Source organism: Nerophis lumbriciformis, linkage group LG14 (assembly GCF_033978685.3).
Source record: "Nerophis lumbriciformis linkage group LG14, RoL_Nlum_v2.1, whole genome shotgun sequence".
NCBI lineage: Eukaryota > Metazoa > Chordata > Actinopteri > Syngnathiformes > Syngnathidae > Nerophis > Nerophis lumbriciformis.
The window spans coordinates 22,148,253-22,175,617 of record NC_084561.2 but is presented as its reverse complement, the minus strand read 5'-3'; the positions used below and the strand labels follow the sequence as shown (position 1 = coordinate 22,175,617).

The 27,365-nt window shown below is 40.4% G+C and overlaps 1 protein-coding gene across 1 annotated transcript in view; it reads right to left on the bottom strand.

Moving 5' to 3' along the window:
- Nucleotides 1-27,365, bottom strand: part of adamts10 (ADAM metallopeptidase with thrombospondin type 1 motif, 10) — a 114,860-nt gene that overhangs the window by 47,384 nt on the left and 40,111 nt on the right. The window contains exons 7-15 of the mRNA XM_061975824.2: nucleotides 24,517-24,600; nucleotides 18,909-19,054; nucleotides 12,662-12,705; nucleotides 12,374-12,479; nucleotides 11,520-11,666; nucleotides 11,293-11,434; nucleotides 3,614-3,721; nucleotides 3,354-3,499; nucleotides 387-450 (exon numbers count right to left, since the gene is read on the bottom strand). Of these exons, the coding sequence (XP_061831808.1) occupies nucleotides 387-450; nucleotides 3,354-3,499; nucleotides 3,614-3,721; nucleotides 11,293-11,434; nucleotides 11,520-11,666; nucleotides 12,374-12,479; nucleotides 12,662-12,705; nucleotides 18,909-19,054; nucleotides 24,517-24,600 (987 nt within the window). The remainder of the gene's footprint in view (nucleotides 1-386; nucleotides 451-3,353; nucleotides 3,500-3,613; nucleotides 3,722-11,292; nucleotides 11,435-11,519; nucleotides 11,667-12,373; nucleotides 12,480-12,661; nucleotides 12,706-18,908; nucleotides 19,055-24,516; nucleotides 24,601-27,365) is intronic.

Below are 27,365 nucleotides of genomic sequence, written 5' to 3'. Positions count from 1 at the left end.
CTAAATATGAAAATATGAAGAAACTAGCGGAACATCAGCTGACAGGAGATGCCACAGAAGTCCATACCCTCAAGTAAATAGGTCCTTAAAATAATTATAGTTGTTTGTAGTATATTTTGTTGTATTTTTTTCATACAATTTTTAAAAATCTAATTGTGTGTTCTTCTTTTTAAAAGGCATGTTACATGTTAAAATGCATTTTAATGGGAGATGTTTATTTGAGATACAAGTGAGATGTAATTGTAATGTTACATACAGTATATCGTTAACAGGCTATAAAATTACTTCCTTAGAACTATTGGCCAGTATCGGACCCATCACTATTCTAGTCCATTGATGGAAAATAATGAGTGACAGTGACAATTAGGAAAGCAGGTACAACTCACATCAATATTGCAGGATCTGTAGCGCTTTCTCTCTCCAAGGCAGTACTTTCCACCAATGGTTGGCCTTCAATCACACGCACACAATCGGACCAGTCAGACATATCTTAGTATGATTTAATAGATTCTAACCTTCATTTAACTCAATGCTGCCTTCTCAACTCTGTGCTGCTTGTCTTCATCATAGTTTTTATTTTCAAACTCACTGTCACAGACAGCGTCCTTTACAACTCTGTATTAAAGTGTCAAAAATAAGGAGCTAATACAAAAGGGATAATTAACTGGCGGCCAGGAAGCCAAATCCGGCCAGTGAATGACACCATACCGGCCCCTGAGTTCAGTTCAAAACTTGGGAGGCAAATATTTTTGCAGCAAATTACTAAAAACAATAAAGTGCTCCTCTTGTAAAGAGAAACTTGGACCACTTTAAACACATTGGCTGATCCTTGCATTGACATTTTAACCTTGCTAGCAAATATAGACCACTGGGGTCTAAACTTGTGATTTACATAACTGAGGCATTTCTCAATAAGTCCTCTCCTTTTGTGGCAGTTAGTTTGTTTTTCTTGATGTGATTTGTGTAACTGTGGTGTAGCTGTAGCTTGTTTACTTCAGATGCACTCAGTAGTCATTTGTTCAACTTCTTTAGTTATACTTGTGGTGTTCCTCAAGGTTCCATTTTAGGTCCTCTCTTGTTCATCATTTGGGCGTTTTTTTAACTGGTAGCCCATTAGTTCAGTTCAAAAACTTGTGAGAGACTTACATTTTTGCAGTAGATTCTCTAAAGCTGTCATATACAGGTAAAAGCCAGTAAATTAGAATATTTTGAAAAACTTGATTTATTTCAGTAATTGCATTCAAAAGGTGTAACTTGTACATTATATTTATTCATTGCACACAGACTGATGCATTCAAATGTTTATTTCATTTAATTTTGATGATTTGAAGTGGCAACAAATGAAAATCCAAAATTCCATGTGTCACAAAATTAGAATATTACTTAAGGCTAATACAAAAAAGGGATTTTTAGAAATGTTGGCCAACTGAAAAGTATGAAAATGAAAAATATGAGTGAGCATGTACAATACTCAATACTTGGTTGGAGCTCCTTTTGCCTCAATTACTGCGTTAATGCGGCGTGGCATGGAGTCGATGAGTTTCTGGCACTGCTCAGGTGTTATGAGAGCCCAGGTTGCTCTGATAGTGGCCTTCAACTCTTCTGCGTTTTTGGGTCTGGCATTCTGCATCTTCCTTTTCACAATACCCCACAGATTTTCTATGGGGCTAAGGTCAGGGGAGTTGGCGGGCCAATTTAGAACAGAAATACCATGGTCCGTAAACCAGGCACGGGTAGATTTTGCGCTGTGTGCAGGCGCCAAGTCCTGTTGGAACTTGAAATCTCCATCTCCATAGAGCAGGTCAGCAGCAGGAAGCATGAAGTGCTCTAAAACTTGCTGGTAGACGGCTGCGTTGACCCTGGATCTCAGGAAACAGAGTGGACCGACACCAGCAAACCATCACACCCCAAACCATCACCCAACCATGCAAATTTTGCATTTCCTTTGGAAATCGAGGTCCCAGAGTCTGGAGGAAGACAGGAGAGGCACAGGATCCACGTTGCCTGAAGTCTAGTGTAAAGTTTCCACCATCAGTGATGGTTTGGGGTGCCATGTCATCTGCTGGTGTCGGTCCACTCTGTTTCCTGAGATCCAGGGTCAACGCAGCCGTCTACCAGCAAGTTTTAGAGCACTTCATGCTTCCTGCTGCTGACCTGCTCTATGGAGATGGAGATTTCAAGTTCCAACAGGACTTGGCGCCTGCACACAGCGCAAAATCTACCCGTGCCTGGTTTACGGACCATGGTATTTCTGTTCTAAATTGGCCCGCCAACTCCCCTGACCTTAGCCCCATAGAAAATCTGTGGGGTATTGTGAAAAGGAAGATGCAGAATGCCAGACCCAAAAACGCAGAAGAGTTGAAGGCCACTATCAGAGCAACCTGGGCTCTCATAACACCTGAGCAGTGCCAGAAACTCATCGACTCCATGCCACGCCGCATTAACGCAGTAATTGAGGCAAAAGGAGCTCCAACCAAGTATTGAGTATTGTACATGCTCATATTTTTCATTTTCATACTTTTCAGTTGGCCAACATTTCTAAAAATCCCTTTTTTGTATTAGCCTTAAGTAATATTCTAATTTTGTGACACACGGAATTTTGGATTTTCATTTGTTGCCACTTCAAATCATCAAAATTAAATGAAATAAACATTTGAATGCATCAGTCTGTGTGCAATGAATAAATATAATGTACAAGTTACACCTTTTGAATGCAATTACTGAAATAAATCAAGTTTTTCAAAATATTCTAATTTACTGGCTTTTACCTGTAGATATTTGACTATCTTTGTTGCAGAAGATCCTTAAAAACTGCAGAGCACTCCTTTAACTCTGACAAAATAAATAGACCACAATCAAATGTCTACTGTCTGTAGAGGATGCTGGTTCTTCGGAATTTACAAAATAAAACTAATAGTGAAGAGAGAATCTCCTGCCCTTCAGTCCTTAGTTTTCTGGAACTATGTCCCCCAAAATTATTTAGTTGAATATCCCTGCAATATAATGTTCCCTCCATTTTCCGTGGCTGTTAGAAGGGGTTTCTATGAATAAGATATGTTGTTGATCTCAAGGTAATGTCGGGTAAGAGGTAAGAAAAGTAACATCACCCTAATAAAAAATTCCCCAAAAACAGTAAACAGTAATATATTTAGGTCCTCTATGAGTTAAATATGTTGTCCAGTTTTGAAAAAACTGCTGCTATCCAAGCTAGTCTTTTCAAGGGCTGCCATGTTTTATAATTTGTGATGTGTAATTTAAACTCACACACTCACCTAATTTAAGAGGAGGGAATTTTCCTAAGGCACTGCAAAACTGACACTGAGCTGCAAGTGCACGACAAAGTAAACGTTTACCTCGGACTGTCGCAATATCTGATAGAGGAGGAGACGCCACCTCCGCAGGTCCTGCTGCACTCCTCCCAGGGTGACCATGGTCCCCAGCCTCCATCCACACCCTCAGGACGCGTCCCATATGGCACACAGAGCCTCTTGTAGCACCACTGTAGCACATATACAACCCACATGATGTAAAAGAAGACTGATATTCACAGGCACAGCACACAAAGTATATACATTAATGGAGATTTTCTCATTAAACTCATGATATCAATTACCCCTTTCTCAATTGTGTTGGTCTGACAGATGGTTCCTTCTGCAGCCGGTATGCTGCTGGTGATGCATCGGTTGCTCTTGCTCATACACCAAAGCTCGCTGCAGACCTCCTGTATGTGTGTTTGTGCATAGTAATTTTAAAAGTTTAAAATGGTATGGTTGAAAAAAAAAAGTATATATAAAAACAAGTTATATATAAACAAATAAATTAAATAGATTATGGTAAATGGGTTATTGACCCATTCACACACACACTGATGGTGGGAGCTGCCATGAAGGCCCTAACCACGACCCATCAGGAGCAAGGGAGAAGTGTCTTGCTTGACACAACGGACGTGACTCGGAGGGCGGAAGCTGGGGATCGAACCAGACTAGATGCAAATGAACCCCTCCAAACTCCAAATGAAAGACAATACAGTATTATGAGATGGTTTGTCCAGTATTAAAAACAGTTTTGAAAAGGTGAGGTTCTTTTGAACGTTGTGGGGTTATGACATGAGCGGTGGAAAAGGGAAATGTATTTCTAGAGGATGGGCCTACATTTGTACATCTACATTAGTAGAGCTGTCAATCTATAATGTCAGAAATGCAAATGGCCCCTACAAACACTGTTCAAAGGCATTCACAACTGCGTGCAAGCTTACACCCAAATGTGATTTCAAGCTTTGACATTGTTTAACAGGAGTATCCAACTTTGTAACAACATTTATAAGGCAGAAAAGACTAAAGTCATCAGAGGTTCTCTTTAAAAGGAGCCCCAGTAATGCTTATTTCTGTGGTTTATACAATACTATTGGATCTCAGTGGGGCTTTTAATAAAATACTCCATAAATCTCAAGTTGTGTCCAGGATAAATCTGCATTTTTCTTCTTTTGGCGTAAAGGCTCGCATTCCGCAGCCTTTTCTCTGACCACGGCTTCTCTGGTGCATCAAGGTTTAGCTCCAAAAACAAAATAACTGAGTCTCTTTATTCCAATATTTTAACAATTTAAACAATTTAACTATTTTTTTCCCAATACTTGTATGTCTCCCAACTTTGGTCTGTGCACCTCAAAATAATTTACAATGACCGTAATTTTACGGATTATAAGCCGCTACTTTGTCCCCACGGTTTGAACCCTGCGCTTTATACAATGCTGCGGCTAATTGGCTAATGGATTTTTACGGGTTCAAAAACCAATACATTTCGCCTCGTCACATCAGTTCAGTCACGTGAACCAATGAAATTGTTCAGATTAAATAACACACACTTACACATAGGGATGGGAATCAAAAACTGGTTGGTGTTGATTTCAGAGAATCATTTGACAATTTTGTTAACAATTCCCTTATCGATGCCTGTGGGCACACATGACAACCACGCACGGCGCTGATCAGCAGCACGGACGTTAGAATTATTCACGAGAAACGAACACAACAAGGTAATTTGCAATACTTGTAAGGTGCATATTGCATCAAATTGACAAAATACGAGCAGGAACATTGGCAGACAGCACGTGATAATGTTGTATGAATGAAGCGTTTTCGATCCCCTCCGAGACGGAAGTAAATCACCACCAGCAGCAGCTGCAAAGTCAGAAAATCTTTTTGCTGCCAGTACTGCAGGTAACTAACACTGCCTATCATGTTAAAACATGTTATTATTAATTGCAAACATGAAAGGAATGTTTCTCATGCATCACATGACAAAACGGCATCTGACCGGCAGTCTCTTCCTGTGTAAGAGATGTTCTCCACAGCTGAACACACCGTGATTAGTCAGTAATATCACAGATATGCTTCATTTTCTGCAAAATAATGGTTAATTTACTGTATGTATATATATATATATTTTTTTAAATAATACTTTTCATTACTATTTGAAAAATGTTGAACACGTTACTAAACAATTCTGTGTAAATGACATTCCTCACAGAATAATTGATGTTGTATTTTCTTTATTTTGGGTCGTACAAAAAAGCTTTTATTAATTACGCCAAATAGCGAAAGTGAAACCGCTTCTATCAGGACATGATCTCGAGAAATTTATCCACGCCTTTATCTCGACTCGTCTAGACTACTGCAATGCCCTGTACGTAGGCATTAGCCAGGCCTCCCTCGCCCGCCTGCAGCTCGTGCAGAACTCTGCTGCTCTGGAACGATCTACCTCCGAGTGTTAGACAGGCCTCCTCTCTTCCGGTTTTTAAATCTCTATTAAAAACATACTTTTATTCCATGGTTTTTAACACTGAGTGATATCCATCCCGCTATGGCGCCCCATAATACACCTGCTGTGAACCTAATTTTATGTTTTTTATGTTCTATTTTTTCAGTTATTTCTTTTTTATCGTGCTCTGTTTGTGTTGTGTTGTGTTTGCTCGGTTCTCGTATTATCTTTTAACCTGTCCATTGTACAGCACTTTGGCTACCCCTGTGGTCAATTTTAAATGTGCTTCATAAATAAAGTTGATTTGATTCGATTTAATACTACATTATAATATTTATGATATTATAGTTATTTTTAAAACTAATTATTTTTTGTTTTTAAGACCTCAGTGTTGGGTTTGTATACTCATGTTTTTTTCTGAACTAAACACAGTTTATTGATGCTAACCAACCTGTTTGCTATCCTTTCATCCAGATGAGAATCGATAAGTAACCGAACCGTTAAGCAGAATCAAAAGAAATCAGAATGGTAAAAATCGTATCGATTCCCATCCCTACTCACGCAATCATTCAGTCAGCCATTTAGCGCATTATGGACTCATCATTTTCATGGAGAAGAAACGACGAAATGCGCACAACGCAGCCTATAAGCCGAAGATGATCAACCGGGCCACTGAAAAATGAAACAGCTGCCGCATCGATCAAAAATCCACCACCACTAATGGGCCCTGAAAGAACGGACTTCCGGAGAAGGACGAAGACAACACTCAATGACCTTTCCGGTAGGCTACTCTATGTCGTGTTTTGTTAAAATTTGTAAATGAACACAAGTGCCTGTGTAAATATTTCATGTCTCAATGTGTACACTTGCGGCTTTTAAAATTGTGCGGCCAATATTTGTATAAATTAACATTTGTCCAAATATTTGATGGATGCTCTCTTATAATTAGGTACGCTCAACAGCCCGCAAATTATGGTAGACATGGTCCATTTTACCATTTTTTAATGTTGGAAACAAGTGTAAGGCTGCATCAAACGATTATTTCTTGAATCAATTAATCTATTGATTCTTTTTCCAATTAATCGAATAATCTGTAGATTTATTTTATTTTTGTAACACAATGTTCTTAAGTGTAGTGGTGCAACACGTTTTTCAAATGAATTCCCTAAACATACACCAACAATTTTCTTGTATGTAGAAACTTTAAATGCATGTTGTTTGGTTAGGGGATATAAAAGAAAGTCAGATTAGCTGATACCATTTCATCTATCCATCCATCCATCCATCCATCCATCTTCTTCCGCTTATGCGAGGTCGGGCCGCGGGGGCAGCATCCTAAGTAGGGAAGCCCAAACTTCCCTCCCCAGCCACTTAGTCCAGCTCTTCCCGGGCCAGCCGGGAGACATAGTCTTCCCAACGTGTCCTGGGTCTACCCCGTGGCCCCCTTCTGGTCGGACGTGCCCGAAACACCTCCCTAGGGAGGCATTCGGGTGGCATCCTGACCAGATGTCCGAACCACCTCATCTGGCTCCACTCAATGTGGAGGAGCAGCGGTTTTACCTTGAGCTCCTCCCGGATGGCAGAGAGTCTCACCCTATCTCTAAGGGAGAGCCCTGCCACCCGGCGGAGAAATCTCATTCCGGCCGCTTGTACCTGTGATCTTGTTCTTTCGGTCATAACCCAAAGCTCATGACCATAGGTGAGGATGGGAACGTAGTTCGACCGGTAAATTAAGAGCTTTGCCTTCCGGCTCAGCTCCTTCTTCACCACAACGGATCGATACAGCGTCCGCATTACTGAAGACCCCGCACCGATCCGCCTGTCGATCTCACGATCCACTCTATCCCCACTCATGAACAAGACTCCAAGGTACTTGAACTCCTCCACTTGGGGCAGGGTCTCCTCCCCAACCCGGAGATGGCACTCCATCCTTTTCCGGGCGAGAACCATGGACCCGGACTTGGAGGTGCTGATTCTCATCCCAGTCGCTTCACACTCGGCTGCGAACCGATCCAGTGAGAGCTGAAGATCCTGGCCAGATGAAGCCATCAGGACCACATCATCTGCAAAAAGCAGAGACCTAATCCTGGAGCCACCAAACCGGATCCCCTCAACGCCCTGACTGCACCTAGAAATTCTGTCCATAAAAGTTATAAACAGAATGGGTGACAAAGGGCAGCCTTGGCGGAAACGTGTCCCACTTACTGCCGGCAATGCGGACCAAGCTCTGACACTGATCGTACAGGGAGCGGACCGCCACAATCAGACAGTTCGATACCCCATACTCTCTGAGCACTCCCCACAGGACTTCCCGAGGGACACGGTCGAATGCCTTCTCCAAGTCCACAAAGCACATGTAGACTGGTTGGTCAAACTCCCATGCACCCTCGAGGATCCTGCCGAGAGTATAGGTGGTCCACAGCTCCACGACCAGGACGAAAACCACACTGTTCCTCCTGAATCTAAGGTTCGACTATCCAGCGTAGCCTCCTCTCAAGTACACCTGAATAGACTTTACCAGGAAGGCTGAGGAGTGTGATCCCACGATAGTTGGAACACACCCGCCGGTTCCCCTTCTTAAAGAGAGGAACCACCACACCGGTCTGCCAATCCAGAGGTACCGCCCAAGATGTTCACGCGATGTTGCAGAGTCTTGTCAACCAAGACAGCCCCACAGAATCCAGAGCCTTAAGGAACTCCGGGCGGATCTCTTCCACCCCCAGAGCCTTGCCATCGAGGAGCTTTTTAACTACCTCAGCAACCTCAGCCCCAGAAATAGGACAGACCACCACAGGTTCCACAGGCACTGCTTCCTCATAGGAATACGTGTTGGTGGGATTGAGGAGGTCTTCCCTCCACCGATCCACAACATCCGCAGTCGAGGTCAGCAGAACACCAACCTCACCATACACAGTGTTGACAGTGCACTGCTTCCCCTTCCTGAGGCGGTAGATGATGGTCCAGAATCGCTTCGAAGCAGTCCGGATGTTTTTTTCCATGGCTTCCCTGAACTCCTCCCATGTCAGAGTTTTTGCCACTGCGACCACTGAAGCCGCACACCGCTTGGCCTGTTGGTACATGTCCGCTGCCTCCGGAGTCCCATGAACCGATAGGACTCTTTCTTCAGCTTGACAACATCCCTCACCGCTGACACCAGCGGGTTCTAGAATTACCGCCACGACAGGCACCAACTACCTTGCGGCCACAGCTCCAATCAGCCACCTCGACAATAGAGGTGCGGAACATGGTCCACTCGGACTCAATGTCCAGCACCTTCCTCGTGACATGTTCAAAGTTCTTCCGGAGGTGGGAATTGAAACTCTCTCTGACAGGAGACTCTGCTGGAAGTTCCCAGCAGACCCTCACAATGCGTTTGGGCCTGCCAGGTCTTTCCGGCATCCTCCCCCACCATCGCAGCCAACTCACCACCAGGTGGTGGTCGGTAGAAAGCTCCGCCCCTCTCTTCACCGAGTGTCCAAAAGATGAGGCCGCAAATCTGATGACACAACTACAAAGTTGATCATGGAACTGCGGCCAAGGGTGTCCTGGTGCCAAGTGCACATATGGACACCCTTATGTTTGAACATGGTGTTTGTTATGGACAATCTATGACGAGCACAAAAGTCCAATAACAAAACACCACTCGGGTTCAGATCCGGGCGGCCATTCTTCCCAATCACGCCTCTCCAGGTTTCACTGTTGTTGTCAACATGAGCGTTGAAGTCCCCCAGTAGGACAAGGGAATCACCTGGCGGAGCACTTTCCAGTACTCCCTCGGGTGTATCCAAAAAGGGTGGGTACTCGAACTTCTGTTTGGTGCGTAATCACAAACAACAGTCAGGACCCGTTCCCCCACCCGAAGGCGGAGGGAAGCTACCATCTCGTCCTCTCGTGCAACGCCAGTGTGGAAGAGAGTCCAGCCCCTCTCGAGAGAACTGGTTCCAGAGCCCTTGCTGTGTGTTGAAGTGAGTCCGACTATATCCAGCCGGAACTTCTCCACCTCGTGCACTAGCTCAGGCTCCTTCCCCCCCAGCGAGGTGACATTCCACGTCCCAAGAGCTAGCTTATGTAGCAGAGGATCGGACCGCCAAGTGCCCTGCCTTCGGCTGCCGCTAAGCTCACATCGCACCCGACCTCTATGGTCCCTCCCATGAGTTGTGAGCCCACGTTGCCTCTTTGGGCTGTGCCCGGCCGGGCCCCATGGGGACAAGCCCGGCCACCAGGCGCTCGCCATCATGCCCCAACTCCGAGCCTGGCTCCAGAGGGGGGCCCCGGTGACCCGCGTCCGGGCGAGGGAAAACTGAGTCTCTTGTATTTCCATAGAAGTCTTCGAGCTGTTCCATCTATCAACTGTAAATTGTATTATGTATTTATGGTGTAAGCTATTGACTATGTAATCTAAAAAAGGAACCATAAAAGTGCCTTACTTTTTTAGAAGTAAACTAGAAGTGGGACCGATACCAACACATTTTACTTTAAAATGTTTAAGATCACTTCACGATTTTGCTTTTTTCATTTTTAATCAAAATTATAATCAGCAGAAAAGCACATGAAGGCATTGTAACAATATCAACTAAATATTTAAACTATTTCATTATTTATTCTCTTTTATTTAATACAATTGTTTAACCAATATAAAGTCAAAGTCCTCCTGTGTCCAGGCGGCAAAATCATTCACTGATTTTTTTTTTTAAACAACAAAACAACAAAATCAAATTTTGATAAAAAACAATATTGATCTAACCAGTGGTATCACTGAAATACTGTAGTACCCTTGGTATCAATAACCGACTTATGGATCGTTTTACCCTTCTCTGTAATCGCTGACAGTCTGGCACTCGACAGACATAGTAACAGAGCATGCACGCACGCACGCACGCAAAAACACACACGCACACACACACGCACACACACCTTGATGTAATATTATCCTCTCTCTAGACTCTTATTAATCTACCCGTTAATTTATTGGTAATATCTGCTAACTTTCTGTTGTAAAGCGGTTCAATACATGTGTTAAAGTGAACTAAGCACTTATTGTTCTGTTGTTTCCAGCTAGCCTAGCTATCTTGCTCGATGTGTCGCATTTACAGCCTTTTTCTCCAGTTCCACAGTGACATTAAAACTTGTGAGAAATGTAGTTTATTTGCCACAATTGAAGTGATATTTACTTATAGAGTGGATGCTCTGCATTGAGTATGGACATACACAAACAGTTAGCTGTATTGTAGCTGCGAGCAGTCTTAGTAGCCTCGCCTGTCAACAAAAGCTGCAAGGCATAAGCCGTAGATTATATGTATTGTGATCAGCATTGAAAGGCATTGATTGGCATCTGGCAATCATAAACTTTTCCACAGAAATTGGCCAATAATAATCGGTGGCCGACCAATTGTTATCTTTTTCTTTGTGCGCGACCATCTTTTTTCGACGCACTGACGTAAGGTACAGGACGTCGACGTATTTACATCATCGATGACGTTGACCAAGTCGACGAATCGCTGCAGCTCTAAACGGGAGTATGCCGAAAATACTCACTGCATATTTACATTGTCGAGATCTGACGCCATACTGGAAGCGGCACTGTTCGTCTGCGTCGTAGGCCTGACCCGGGGCTGTGGTGGGGTACACAAACTCCTGCTTAGGGGGTACGTTGGTCAGACAAGAGCCCATACCTGAGCTAGAAGACAACAACAAAAAAATCAACAGGGTGAGTTTTTCCCCACATTTTTCTGGTGTTAATAATATCTGAGAGGCTGACTCACTCCAGAAAACTGGTGATGTAATCCCTGCTACAGGCCGACCAGATGAACGGGTTCGTCTTCATTGTGATGTGGTCGGCCATCAGCTTGGCCGTCTCCTGGGTACGGGGTCCACACGTGTTACCAATACCGTCATGGTTCATTCCAAACCTTAAGTAACAATTATAAAGATATTTACCCCCTATTTTAAACTCAGTGGCCTTTACACTTTCTCGTTTGTGGCTTGCTAAGTAACAGTTGGAGCAATTGTTATATTTTTAAACATACTAAACAGCCAAAAGAGATGAAACAGGAAGATATGTTTTAAAAGCTGTCATTCATGTTTGGATTCACTGCTTTGTTTTCAGGCATGTTAGGGATACCGTGGCAGCTTTATTTACACACTCCTCATTGTAAGAACTTTTTGTTTTACGAACCACAGACAGAACAGAGCTTTCTTGACCACCATGCATATTTAGTGAGCCGGACGTGACTATTTACAAACCCCGTTAAAGAACCAATTAAGTTTGTAAATCAAGGTTCCATTGTACTTTGTTTAAGACCTGAACGATCCCATAGAAGAGCAGTACTAAAAAATATGCCATCACAATTACAGAGGTTTTAAAATATATTGTAATAAAATCTGATACCTTAAATGGCGACACGAGAAGAGCAGAATATGAAAAACGGCTCTCAGTATGAGGCAGTGCAGTTTCACACCATTGACAGTGCCAATTAAAACATGAATATCTTTGTGGGGCAGAATTTGATACAGCTCTTGTACTGCATCTAGTATGTGCAGGTTATGTTGTTGTCTGTGAGTCTAGACAATACTATTTATTTAGTCTTGTTCTCAATATTGTGTGCATTTTACTAACGTATGTCCAATCTCATGGGCAATAGTGAACGCTGTTCCCAGGCCAATGTCCTCATTGATGCTGCAGCTTCTCTCTGGTTCACACATTCCTCCAACAGGAGCCAGACCTGCGCAACAAACACACACATTTAAATAAGCACTCCTTGGAGAGCTACAAAACAACAGATCAGTCCAACAATTGTCAAAGTTATGCAACTAAGGGAGTTAAGACGATAAAATATGTTTTCATTTCAGGCATAATTCTAAAATATGAGTACATGTTTTAAATTAAGACATATCTTTTTTTTACCTAAGGTTTCACAAGGCTTGTTTTTCTGGATGCAGATGTCATACCTGCAGACACACCATGGCCACAGAGTGAACAGCAGTGATAGATAGGGCGATCATATAAAAGAACAATAACAGGAAATCAAGAACAGTCGCCGCTTGATGGATAACACATTGCAAAAAAAACAAACCAAAAAACACATTTGACTTCTAATACGCTGCAACATGAGATTCTGTACACGCTATTCGAAAGGATAGGGAACTATTTGTGCCAGTGGTGGTTGTGTTGTTTGCTGCAGCACATTCCTAATGCAATAGCATCAGGTTTCTATCTGTTTAACATGCCATTGTCTTGCAATGTTGCTCTTGCAGTATCATTGACAGAAGCAGCAGTAAAAGAAGTAATAAAGGAGGGACGAGTAAAAGCAGTAATGTGCATATTAATGCATTTTTGCTGTACATTTTTAACTCCTCACAGTAAATCCCTACATCTACCTTCCATTCTCTCTGCGCAATTTAAAAGAAAAGTGATTGATAAAAATCAGCTAAGCTAGCAATACATGTTGCACCTGTACAATACATTATATCAATGAGTATTAATTTATAATTTACGCCAAGTAGAAATCTTTAATTATAAATGAATACTATATTTTCATAGCAAGAGCATTAAAAAACAACCTAAATGTGTTTTCAAACATTAGAAGAAACCTTTAGACATGAAATAACACCATTTTAGTCACCTTTACACTCTTTTAATCTAATAAAATAATGCTGCCTCAGGCTGAACACATCAGTGGCTACGATACTGAACAGCGCGTTCTGGATAGTTTGGTCTACTCTAGTGGACAATACCACTGTAATATTGATATTTTTAGTTTATTTAGCCATTTTTATTAGGGCTGTCAAAGTTAACGCAATAACGCGTTAACTATAAGTTCCTTTAACGGCACTAATTGTTTTGCCTCCATTACAGACGCATACCGCCACCTAACAGGTAGCATCAAACATATTCATGGCAGTTAAAATGTATGTCTCTTCTTTACTTGAGTCGTCTTCTTCTACTGCAGTGTCACTGTTTGGCAAACCAAATTGAAAGCTTTGGCAGGCTGCATGCGGCCCCTTCAGTTTATTTTACTGTCTTCTGTCTTAATAATGATGTTTCACTATTGCTATATTTCATCAAATAAAAAGAATACAGGCATCAAAAATGTGTTTTTTATTTTCTCCATCTCCATGGTTAGTTATTGCCAGAGATGTTAAGCCAAGCAGAGGAGGCCCAGCTGTTGTCACTCGAAAAAGGACAAGACAGCCTGGCTCTCTTTAACCTGGCTTTATGAAAACCTCAGAGAAGAGAGAGTGAGGAAACGCTTGTTTTGAGACACGTTTGCCCATTATGCAAAAACAGAAGAAGTTTTAATTATGTCGTACATATAATTGTAATCAAATCAAATCAAATCAACTTTATTTATAAATATGTGTCCCTACTAGACCTGTCTTCATATTGTCGACAGTTTCATTTGGAGGCGTCTGATTTGACTATCAACCTCACAGTCGAATCTTCATACGTGAAACAGCACTCCTACCGTGTGCTCCTACAGCACAGTAGCTGTTGAGGGCCCCCGAGTACAGCAGGTGTGTTAGGAGGATGGATCGATTGCGTTCATCATTAGTAAAAAATCTATTGTGTGCAGACAAATAGTTTTAGAGAGTAAGAGATCATTCTTTTCTAAAGCAATCGCTGCCTTCTGGTGTGGTCATGTGGTCACATGTCTAAAACGGTGTGTTTTGGCCTTTCACATCGCTCTCTCAATAACTATTTGTCAGCACACAATAATATTTTACTAATAGTGTGGGGATGATGTTTCTAAATGGGGGAATGGATTCATAGGGACACGCTGCAGTCAGATACAAAGCTTTTTGTGCCACCGCATGCCTCTGGCCGGCCGAATCCTGCCATAGTTATCGGGAATTGGACACAGTGCGTACCCGGACTTGCCACCTCACCCTAGATGTGTAGCTCTCTACTGATAAAAGTAATAATCCTTGAGCAGGTTTACATACAGAAACTTTTACTTCCTCTATTTAGTCAAGTTTGATGTCTTGTTGGCGCAGCGCCAGAGCAGAGGATCTCACGAAATAATTTCTACCGTGTTTATAAGTTTATCACAAAGGCTTAACCATGTTTTTAGGCAGAAAAAGTAGCAAATGAGAACTTTGTTACGTTCACTTAATAAAAGACTATTTGTTTTATAGGTATTTAAAATAATCACCGAATAGCGATTAGATTTACATCATGTCAGAGTCGTGTATAAAGAGAGTATGGAAAACTCAGTTTTAAGCGATCAGCTCAACGATTGGTCAAAAGGCACTCACATGACAACAGTGTGCCATGTTACATACCAGCTTGAAGCCACAGCTAAGCGACACTGCACTTCCTCATTATACAGTTATTTTAATTGAAGAGTGTTTACCGTGTAAGCATACCCTATTGTGTAGCATGGGGATGCACCACTCGGAAAAAATGCAGGAAGCAATTGCATTCATTTCCCGCAACCCGGAAAAGAGAAAAATATGGGAAGTGAAGGTTTGCCAGGAAGGCTGGAGAGCCAATAACAACAGTTTCTTGTGTGAGGTAAGCAAGTATACAGTACATACACATGGGAAACGTGGTATATCGCACTCTCAGTAACAGTGAATTAATACAATTTGCCTGACAAAACTTTGCTTCGAAATTGCAAATTTTCTGCATGTGTCACCAATAATCCAAACTGAACTAATTAATATTGCAGTAAAAAGCAGCATTAGTTCAGTATTCAAGTTAGTATGGTGATGACTCGCCACAGAAAAACCTATGAAAAATATTCAAAAAAGGGAAAACAGACAGTATATAGCGCAGTGATTACAAACAATACATTGGAGGAAGACACCACAGTTGACATACTTCATACAAAAGTCATTATTTCTCTGTAATTGTTGGTCCAAAGTTAATGAGAATTTTGGCAAAATGAGGGTAATACGTTTATTTTTGGTCGTTGTGTATTTTGTAATGTACATTTTGCCGGCGGAAGTGTGTTAGAGAGCCACTGGTAACTAAACACTGCATGAATATAGCGGTGGAGTGGGTCAAAAACAGCCGCAAAATTGCCCCCAAATTATTATTATATATACCATTTTGATTAAATAAATGCATGTTTTATTGAAATGTTATGAGCTGGAGTATGTTTAGAACTATATGCTATTTTTGTTATTTTTCACTTATTATTTTGTTTCATTTCGACAAGAAAAATAACGTCAGAACTGAATTGCATGCTTCCCGGCACAGCTGCACACATCCTAGGTACCAAACGTGGCACCTCTCGTTTCGTTGTCCGTACTCTCTCTATACACGACTCTGCATAATGTGACGTTATACTGACACTTAGTGACCAGCAGTATACACTACTATCATCACAATCGGTTTACTTCTCTCTTAAAAAAAAAACCCACCATCAATTCGACTGATGGTAGCTTAAAGGCAAAATCTAACGAAACAGATTAAACTATGAAATTCCTTCGTCGAAGACAGCTCTAGTGTCACGTTCTGGTAAGCGTTGCTTGCAGCGTCACCCCAAAGATGCAGAAGACAGCAGATGGCGTGCAGGTAAAAGTATACGTGGTGCAGCTGGGAAGTGCACCGGAAGCATAGGGAAAGCTATGCAGGAACCAAGTTAAACAGAACACAAACACACTAAACAGACAATGATACAGCACTGACAGAGGGAACCAAGTGAAACTAAATAGAAGTAAGTAACAATGAAACAGATGTGCTGGCAGGTCAAGAAACAGAAAGTAAAGGTGCTTCAAAACACAGAGACCAAAGAGGAAATACTGACAAAGCAAGAGCACTAGGACAGGAAGTGATTCTAAACACAGGAAAATAATGAACATAGTCCAATCTGTCATGTGGAATCATGACATCTAGTCTCTGGAGCTCATTTATAATAATTTTGTTTGGACCGCTATTTAAAGAAGGAGTGCTCAAATGGTCACTTTTGAAGTTCCGTGTTTTCATGATGTCATGTGCGGAAAAACATTTTTCATGGACATCATATTTCTGATCCACCTCTAGCCAAATGAGGCTGTCCCTGTATATACACCCACAACTTTACAGAGGACAGTTTTATATTCTAGAGAAAACATACATATAGACAATTAGGCTTCGCTACACGTCTTAAAACTTAATAGACTTCTGCCAACTTCTCGCCAGTCAGCTGTAAGTTTGATTATTTTGTAATGTTAGCACTGTAGCTAAAATAACTATTCTAGTGTATGCTTGTGTGCACAGTGTATATGTAAGAAGTGGTTAAAGTGCACATCAGCACACACCTTTTGGACCAACACAGCTCATTAGCATTAAAGCTACATACACACGCACACACACACACACACAGACAATCACACACGCACGTACACACGCGCACGCACGCACACGTACGCACGTACGCACGCACGCACGCACGCACACACACTCACACACACACACACGTACACCCACACACACCCACACATGTGTGTTTCCAGTAGGGCAAAACAACTTCCAGTATTTAAAGTACCAGTAGAATGGAAAATCAAGTTGCCTCTACATTGAAGCAATCATTATATATATCTGATTTATGACACCAAAAGACTTACAAGGTTAGTGAATAAATAGATAGGATCAAAATAGTATAAATCTCATGGAGATTCCCGGGCCATTTTGAGAGGTAATGAGGAAGTCAGTCATGTAATCCGTCACATAGAGTTAGGAACCAGAGATTCCTTTCTAATCTACAAAAAATGATAATCCAGAATCTTATATTTTTGAGCCCAAACACAAAGAGGATGAGCAATAAGTTTTAGAAGCCTAGTGCTAAATGTATGCAGCTTAATTGTAACACTATAGCACCAGCAGCATTGCTAGATGCTAAACATACAAACTAACCATAATAAAACAAACACTTACTGTACAATTTCCACTCTCGCTGAGATGCCGACAGACAGGATGATCACAAAATTGGGGTGGCATAACTCGGTTGGTAGAGTGGCCGTGCCAGCAACTTCAGGGTTCCGGGTTCGATTCCCGCTTCCGCCATCCTAGTTACTGCAGTTGTGTCCTTGGGCAAGACACTTTACCCACCTGCTCCCAGTGCCACCCACACTGGTTTAAATGTAACTTAGTTATTGGGTTTCACTATGTAAAGCGCTTTGAATCACTAGAGAAAAGTGCTACGGTATATAAATATAATTCACTTCACTTCACAAAATACTGTTTAAGATTAACAAGAAGGGTTAAAAAAAGTTTGGGGGATGTGAAAGTCGAACAGCCTCCCGGTCCATGGCCACATTTGTCTACTACAACCAGGTGAGAGATGCATGAGTTATAATCTAGAATTTACTTTTACCAATTTTGAGACAAAGCAGAAACAGTCGCCGGCTCAGTGTGTCAACATCCATCCATCCATCCATTTTCTTTTGCTTGTCCCTCTTGGGATCGCGGGGGAGGCTGGAGCCTATCCCAGCTGCATTCGGGAAAAGGTGGGGTACACCATTGACAAGTCGCCACCTCATCAAAGGGCCAACACTGATAGACAGACAACATTCACACACTAGGGCCAATTTTGTGTTGCCCATCAACTTATCCCCAGTTGCACATCTTTGGAGGTGGTAGGAAGCCGGAGTACCCGCAGGGAACCCACGTAGTCACGGGGAGAACATACAGGACCTTCTTATTGTGAGGCAACAGCACTAACCCCCGTTGCACCGTGCTGCACGTGTGTCAACATTAACAGCGTCATTTAGCTAGCACCAGCTCACGGCTATCAATGCGCCGCTAAAATAGGCCGTCTGCGTTAGCGCTTATAATAACACTATCACTCAAATTTTTGTTTAATTTTCAGGTCATGACATGTAAATGGGGTATTGTTGACTCTTTTGGGATGTTTTAGAGTTTTATGATATGGGCGCAATAAACGACCCTTGATCTGTTGACTCAATTGTTAGCTATTTATTCACAATTTCAAATGCATTAAAAAAGCCAAGCATGTGTTTTTTTTCTTACATAATTATTGTGAATGATAGACAGCACATCTCTTTCTAATTTTTGCATATTTCCATTGTGACATTGTTGGTCACAGTGAAACACAATTAAGCATATAAAGTCAACTTGTTTTTCCTTTCTACTGGTACTTTAAGATAATAGTACATAATGTTAAAGATCAAGATCAGAAAGATGTTAGAATGTGTTTTCTGACCTGGTGATGAGCACAGCGGTGTCATGGTGAGCAATGCCATTGTCAGGTATGGCGTTGCCATAGCTGCTCCGGTGGTGGATGGATTTCTGCCATTTGCAGAAGCTGTCTAAGGACTTCCCTGCGTGATGATTGATCTCTAATGTGGGCTGATGGAGATACGAGTGAGCAGAGAGAAGAATATTAGGAGGATATGAAAATTAATTTAGATACTTGGTTATACAGCAGATCTGACAGAAATGTGTTATCAAAGTCAGCATGTGTCTTTTAAACATGTCATGTCTACTCTTTGTGCCATTGACTGACTTAACACAGGCTTCCATCATTTTTTACACCACTTGGCAGTATACTGTAGCCCCATTTTCTAAGTCGTCCAGTTGAATCGTTTAGTTTGCGATGGAAAAACCTGATCTGGAAGCTATGTCAGCTACATAAATAGTGTGACATCATCCTTGCATGACAGTGTAATCCACAAATGAATTAAAAAGAGAAGAGGAATGTTCCAGTTACATAAAGAACAAACATGGAGGACATTTATTATTTTGTGTCCTTTCTTTTTCTTGGGATGTTTATTAAAAGAGGGAAGGCTTTGTTTTTTTGTCTTTTCTTCATACTGAATCCAGCTACCGGTACATATTTTATAAAATTTTTAATCATGACTGCCTTTCTTTACACTGAAGCACACTTTACAATATGTAAGTAAAACAACAATGGCAAGGATATATACTGGCTGCATCCAAAGCTGGATGCTCAGAAGTTTGTCATTTCTATCCTAGTATTTTTGTACTCTGCTACATGTATGTGTTTTATTATGTTGTTTTTCTTACTGTTATATTGACTTCCCTAGGTCTGAAACAAAAACTTAAATAAAAAATGGCTAAAATCAATAAAATAAATGAAGGACTGGGGTAGCGATTAGAATGAGTAGGCGATTTTAAAGGGGTAATTAATTTTTTGGGGGAATTTTGGCTATCATTCACAATCCCTATTTGAGACAATAGCACATTTGTTTTCTTTTTTGTGCAGTTTAAATTGTAAAAAAACGACTTGTACTGGACAGCTAACAATGTACCTAATGGGAGACATCTATTCCGCTTTTAAAGCCCTCTAACAAACATCCAAAAACCGCCAACAATACTCTGTTTCATTACACTTTACTTCTGTTACTGTATGTAAAATACTGCACTGCAACAATGTAATTTCCCCATTGTGGGATGAATAAAAGTCTATCCTATCCTATATGCTGTGACCTGCATATTAACCGAGTATTAGCGTCGTGTTATTATGACGTTCAGGAACTATTTTTAGTAACACGGCACCTTGATCACAGCAATAAGTAGGTACTGCGGCACTCTACTGAGCTGCTGCATCGCCACTGGGTTGGTAAAAGTTTGTGCTTGATGATAAATCATAGTAGAAAGTTATGGCCATAAGACGAAAAGTTGGCAAACTTGGAAATTCAATTTAGACCCGTAGTCCCAAGGAAGGCACGCCAAGATGCTTATTTGCTTTTTTACTCGAGAAGTGGGGATTATGATGGATTCATCATCTAAACTGGGAACACAAGTCTTGTGCTGAAAGATATAAACATCCGATCAGCCGGCATTCCAGTGAGAGTGGACATTGTACAATAATTTTTTTTTTTGTAGTTTGTATTATTGTAGCACTCAGCAATACCGCTAAATGATGCTTACTGCTGTAGATATACTGCTATAGATGGATCTGCTTATCACCCAGCTTCTAAAATGTGTAGTTTATCCTCAGGCTCAGAAAAGATAAGGTTCTGGATAATAATTTGTCCCAAAGTTGTAATCGTTGGCTGTTACTTGTGTGCCTGTTACTACATTACATTCATTACATACTTAGAGCACGTATATAAAATGTTGTTGGAGGTTTTTTAGAGGGTTTTATAGATGGAATAGATCAAATCTCCATTACCTGCATTGTTTGATGCCTTTTTCTAGCGTTTAATTATATGATTTTTTTTCATAAAAAAAGAAAAAGACATGTGTGTTCTTGTGTATTATATGGATTGTGAATGATAAAATGTTTAAAAAAGTGTGGTTCACCTTTAAACCAAATGAGTTTTCAGTCTGGATTTTAAAAATGGGAAGAAAAGTCAATATTACACAATTTTAGTTACTAAAGTGGTACATGATGTTTTCTGTATTTGTTTTTTGTAGTTACACACACACACAGACAATCACACACGAAGGTTCTGTTTTTGTCACAGTACCTCTATTTATGAACCCATGTTCGAATTACGAACCACAAATCAAAGTTTGTTAGAGGGCTTTAAAAGCGGTTAATATTGTGACCTCCACACAAGGATCTGGGCTCGAAGGCATTACAAACTCCTTCAAGATAGCAAAAAATAATGAATCAATCAGGATCGCCGGGCGGGATTTCATAGATATGACGTTGCGCCGAAGCGCCTGTTTGATTCAAACAACAATGGCGGCACGCAGCCCTCGCTGCGTCGTGTGCTGACATTGATTCTGCTATTGCAACTGTTTTGTCGAATCTATCGAATATTAATTATTCAAAAGATGAACAGAGAACGGTTTTGAAGGCATTTATTGGTGGCAAGGATGTTTTGGCTCTTCTTCCGACCGGGTGTAGATTTCCCAGCGTCGCTCTCATCAGCGTCACGGGTTGATTTCCATGTGAGTGGTTGAAGTAGTACGTCATTCAAGATAACGAACAAGTGCTTTATCCAATCACATACAATGATTTTTTTTTACAAGGCCCCGCCTTCTGAAATACATCTCCTATTGAGAAGTCCCAGATCCTTGTGTGGAGCTCAGCGAACTACAAGGATCTGTCGAGAGTCAGGTTATAAAATAACACCAGCAAGGGTTTGTAGTAAATTGTATATATATATATATATATATATATATATATATATATATATATATATATATATATATATATATATATATATATATATATATATATATATATATATATATATATATATATACATACATACATACATACATACATACATACATACATACATACATACATACATACATACATACATACATACATACATACATACATACATACATACATATATATATATATATATATATATATATATATATATATACACATACTAGTGTGTGAATGTGAGTGTGAATGTTGTCTGTCTATCTGTGTTGGCCCTGCGATGAGGTGGCGACTTTTCCAGGGTGTACCCCGCCTTCCGCCCGATTGAAGCTGAGATAGGCTCCAGCGCCCCCCGCGACCCCAAAGGGAATAAGCGGTAGAAAATGGATGGATATATATATATCTATATCTTTTTTAGACAATGGTCATTATATAGAAGTGTGTTTTAATTCTAACATGTTACAGTAAATTGTATATACAGTTACATGTTAGAATTGTGTTGTTAATGACAGACTTTGCACGGATTCAATTAATTTTTATCAAATTTCAACGGGGAACGTTGCTTTGGGATGTAAGTATTTTGAGTTACAAGTTTTTGTCACAGAACCTCTATTTATGAACCCATGTTCGAATTACGAACCACAAACCGCATTAAAAATATGCCTTGGTGTATGAACCTTGTCTATGCGCACTGATTGATCTCTGGTGCTCATTCAGTCAGCACCGCACAATGCTGCTGTTAGCTACTGTGCTACTTTGTGTGCTTTTTAAGTGGGTTATTTAGACTTTTACAAATGTTTCGAGCTTTGCTGGCTCAAAATGAGTCCAAAGAAAGCTATGGACAAGCAATGTGTGTTTTGAAACATTCAGGAAGTATCCACAGTGTTGTCAATACTGCCTCCTCCCCTCTCCACCTTTCATCCGCTGTACACCAAGAAGATTAACATTCAAGGTAAAGTGGGCTTTAGTTTTAATTCTTAATAAATCCCCTGGCTGTTAAAGTTAATGAGTTTTGAAATTTCAAACTGAGTGCACCACAGGGCTAATGACAGTGTGTGTGCGTGTCAGCAGGGTGGCTGTATATGAGGACAGTTTAACTAGTTGTTGTTTTGGCTTTGTTGTTAAATAGAAAGTTGATCCATCACCCCTTTGGTATGTTTGTTTGATATGCAGTACTGTATAGCACTTGATATTGTGTTCAAAGTGTACAAAATGTTACTAAAATATGGACTTTTGTAGAGCCTGGAATCTAGTATTCATAACTACATTGTCTCTTATGGAGGTATCCAAACTTTTCTATTTATCATGCCAAAAAAGAACCAATTAAGTTTGTAAATCAAGGTACCACTGTTAAATCGTAGTCTGTAGTCCATTTTCCCGAGTAACATTCTGCATAATTAAGTGCCTCGACAAATAACTATTGAGTACAGCTGCAAAATAAGTCATCATTGCTCCAAAGAAAGTTGCAAGTGCCTGCACTTTGATAAAGAAGATAAGAAATACTATTCAATTCAAGAAATAACTTATCCTAAAGTCTATGTGGCTCTCCTCTCTCTTTAATAGAGGTAAAAGTGATGTTAAAAATGTGTATTTGTATTTTCTATTGTTTTCTGCATGTACAACTGAAATTATTATCCATACTGTAAAATGTTTTTAAATATTTGTGGGTGTCTGTACCTAATTAATTGGAATTCGTATGAGATAAAATGTTTCGTACAATTCAGAAAAGTGGTCCTATATTGGTGCTCTTCACAACTTTTGACCAAGGAAATGTAAGAAAAAACAGATAGCTTGCTGGAAAAAGGCCTAAAGGAAAATGGTTCCTAAATTGGCTTTTAATGTTTGGTGAGAAGTTAAAAGATGCCACATTGAACTAATAAAAAGTTGTGTATTGGCATGCTGGCTGTGTTTTGTGGTGTCCCACGTGCTTAATGTTTGGCTCTGTAGGCAAAGTTGTCATCTCACTCGGTTTAGAGAGGTTGTTTGAAAACGTGGATCTCTGTTGCCTTGTTGAAACAATCAGTGACTTGCAATACAGTAAAGCATCCTGGTATCATCACATCTGGCAGCAGAAACCGCTGAACTTTCCATTCTATTGCTTTAAAATCACTCCCTGCATCCAATCACACACATGGATGCATATTAGGCGAAAAGGCTTGTTATGGTTTAATGCGATTTCAGAGAGTAGAAGGAGAGGACGACCCTGCCGGCCACAGATCTTGTAACACAAGAATGCATGCGGTGACATAACTTGGAATTGTCTCATCCCACAGTACTTCATTTTTAGGCCCACAGCTCTCTGGATTTAACTTTTCCTGAGGAAATGCGACTTTTTCAGACTTGGAAACCAGTCACAGGACTGCTTTCAATATCCTCAACCCCGACTATCCTTGGAGCAAGGAAAGAAGCACTAATGATCCTAACATTTATTTCCTCACTCTGCCGAGCCAAGTGGTAAGTTTTGGAGCTATTTTTTAGGGTATTAATCATCACTCTTCCTTTTTGGGACAGGTAGTGGAAACCTCAAAAACCACACAGTAATGACACTTTGAGGCACATTGGTCTACAAAGCCGCGAAAATATTATAATGCATTGAGCTGCACGGTCTTACCACACGCAGCAGGGCCAATAAGGTTGTTTAAAAGCATCCCTGGAAAAAGTGCTTGTAAGTTCATGCACATTTTAGGAGCTGGAGAGGAGAGAGGAGGTTATATACCTGGTCCTCCATGAGCAGGATGAGCCGTGTTACAACGATGTTGACTGCATTCCCCAGGCTAGAATCCTGGAACAGTTTGGCAACCTGACCTCCAGGGAAACAAGAAAAGACCAGTCTTAAAAAGCTGACACACAAGTTAAAGGGATTTTAACAAGCTGGGAAAGAAGTAAAAAGTTACAGTCATTGGAGTCAACGAGTTTTGTGAATTTAAACTGAGTGCACCACAGGACTAGTGACAGTGTGTGTGCGTGTGTGTTGGAAGGACGGCTACAGATGAGGACTTTATTTATGGATATAAAGTTAATCCATCACCTCCTTGCTATGTTTGTTTAATATATAGTACTGTATAGCGCCTTATGTTGTGTTCAAGATATACTAAGCTTTATTAAAATATGGACTTTCGTCAAAGCTGGAACCCTTTATTTATATTTACATTGTTTCATTGTTGTAGCGGTGTAGCATGCAAGGACGGGAGTGGAAGAAGTGTCAAAAGATGGAGCTAACTGTTTTAATGACATTCAGACTTTACTTAAATCAATAATGGAGCAGCATCTCTTCAGCCGGAAATGTGTCCCGTGAAAAAACGTTCGACCGGAACTCTCTAATAACTAAAGTTCCTTGGGTGAATAATGTAAACTCACTACACCGGTATGTTTTAGCGCTTTCATGGTGAGTTTACTGACAGATATAAGTTAGAACGTTACACTACTTTATATTAGAAATGGCAACAGCGGAGGATGAATGTCCCATAACAAGAAGATAGAGAAAATGAAGAAGCTTATCGACTATGGTGTCGGCACGGACTACAAAGGCGGACCCGCGCAATTTTTCAGGATTTATTCAGATCCCAAATACAGATCAGCAGGTACCAGAAAGTAAGAAAAGTTGCTTTTGCGTAATATTGTGAAACAAAACACCAGATAATATGTCTTACCTTATACACACACCATAATAATACTCGTATGTTTAATGCGCAGCCAATCCATCAAGTGGTGCGGCTTCACAGCTTACCAAAGTCGTACTAAAACATTTTGATAGATTTTTGAGCGCCATGTGTAATGTTCTGTATTTTCAATGGAACATATGAAATGTTGGTGTTGTTTACTTGAGTCATATTGCCATCATATTGCAGTCTACACATATCTTTTATGTTTGACTGCCATCTACTGGTCACACTTATTATACCATGTACCAAATAAAATTGCTTCGATGTCGGTAAGCAAAACCAGAATTATTCCGTAGATTAGACGCTGTCGAGTTTTGAGGAAAAAAAAGGATTTTAAGTGCGCCTTATAGTCCAGAAAATACGGTAATTGACATAGATTAATCTGATTTCATTAAATTAATTTCATACACCAGTGGATGAAAGCATAGCTACAGCCTGATTTAATAAAGGTTTGTGTGTACTAAAACATGTGCAAAACTCATAGCCAAAACAAAGCTGGTCTACTAAAATATGTGCAAAGTGGATTGTGTCTGTTAAGTAAGAAGATACGGCGTGCATTTCATTTTGTGTCTATGTCCACATTAATATGCAAATTATATGCTGGGAGGAGAAAATGCAAATATAATTATTTAGCACATGCAATGTGATTTATCAACATACATCACCGTTTTGCGAGCACTATTTTTTGTTTCATTTAGCACGTGTCAGAAGGACATGCTATCTGACAAAGACGCACACTGCTGAGAAAAGAGGTGCTCCCGCTGCAAAGACTGACAATTTAGAACCTTTATTTAACCAGATAAGAAACCCATTGAGATCAAGATCTCTTTCACAAGGGTGACCTGGCCAAGAGGTCAACAGCACATGTCACAGAGTAGTTTCAAAAAAGTAATACGTTGAGACATACATTTTAAAATACATAACAGAGAACTGTAAAACAATAAAGATTTACAACTTTTAAAAACACAGCCACTGTGCAAAAGTCTTTTGGACAGATAAGAATCCTCCATCCTACATAATTGGACTGACAGAACTAAAAAATATTAGGCCTATCAGCTATTCAGCGATTTCCTTTAATAATTGTATACCTCATCCAGAGAGGTTCATTAGGTCTTCAAAAAATTACAATGACAAATTGCATTATTTTATAGCTGCTGGATGACCTAAGGGGCTGATTATAATGAATAAAATCGATGCGGTTTGGTGTTTTTTTAAATGTTGTTTGTTTTTTTATTTAGGAAATATATTTCTATAATACCTCCAATATGAAAATACATCTTTCTTTATGCATTTTCTTGGATTTGAGTCATTCCAGACGCACAAATGCGCTGGTGATGCAATCCGCAACCTCGCGCAGAGAATTAAGTGTCAGTGTCTCTGTTGTGTAGATTGCGATTCAGAAAAAAGTGTTACAGATTATAGATGTGTGCTCCTGGTTCAACACATCGCACACAGGTAGGAACATGATAATGTGAATGTGCAGAAAAAATTCTGCACTACTTTTCATTTGCACACTCATTGTTAGTAGATCACACACCACACGTCAACTCATAATACACACTATTTTATTTTTGTTACACACTGTCTAATGCGTGGTATTTGGATCTTAGTAAATCAGGCCCTTATAGCGTTGTAGTTGTAGTTGTCAAATGCATGTTTCATCTTCTAAAACTGAAGGAGGTTTTTGCCCATCTTTGACTCCGATGGAACTAACTTTCCAGGCCATTGTACATCTACTAAAGATACCAGCATGTTATTTGTGTGTACTCTCAAATTATATCAACATCTCTGAAGAGGAAACCTCTGTGAGTCTGTGGCTCGTTAAAGTGCCAACACTGATAAAAATACCAACTGACACTCCAAACTGTACTCTTGTGTCAACAATAATTTGGCCCGCTTTTCA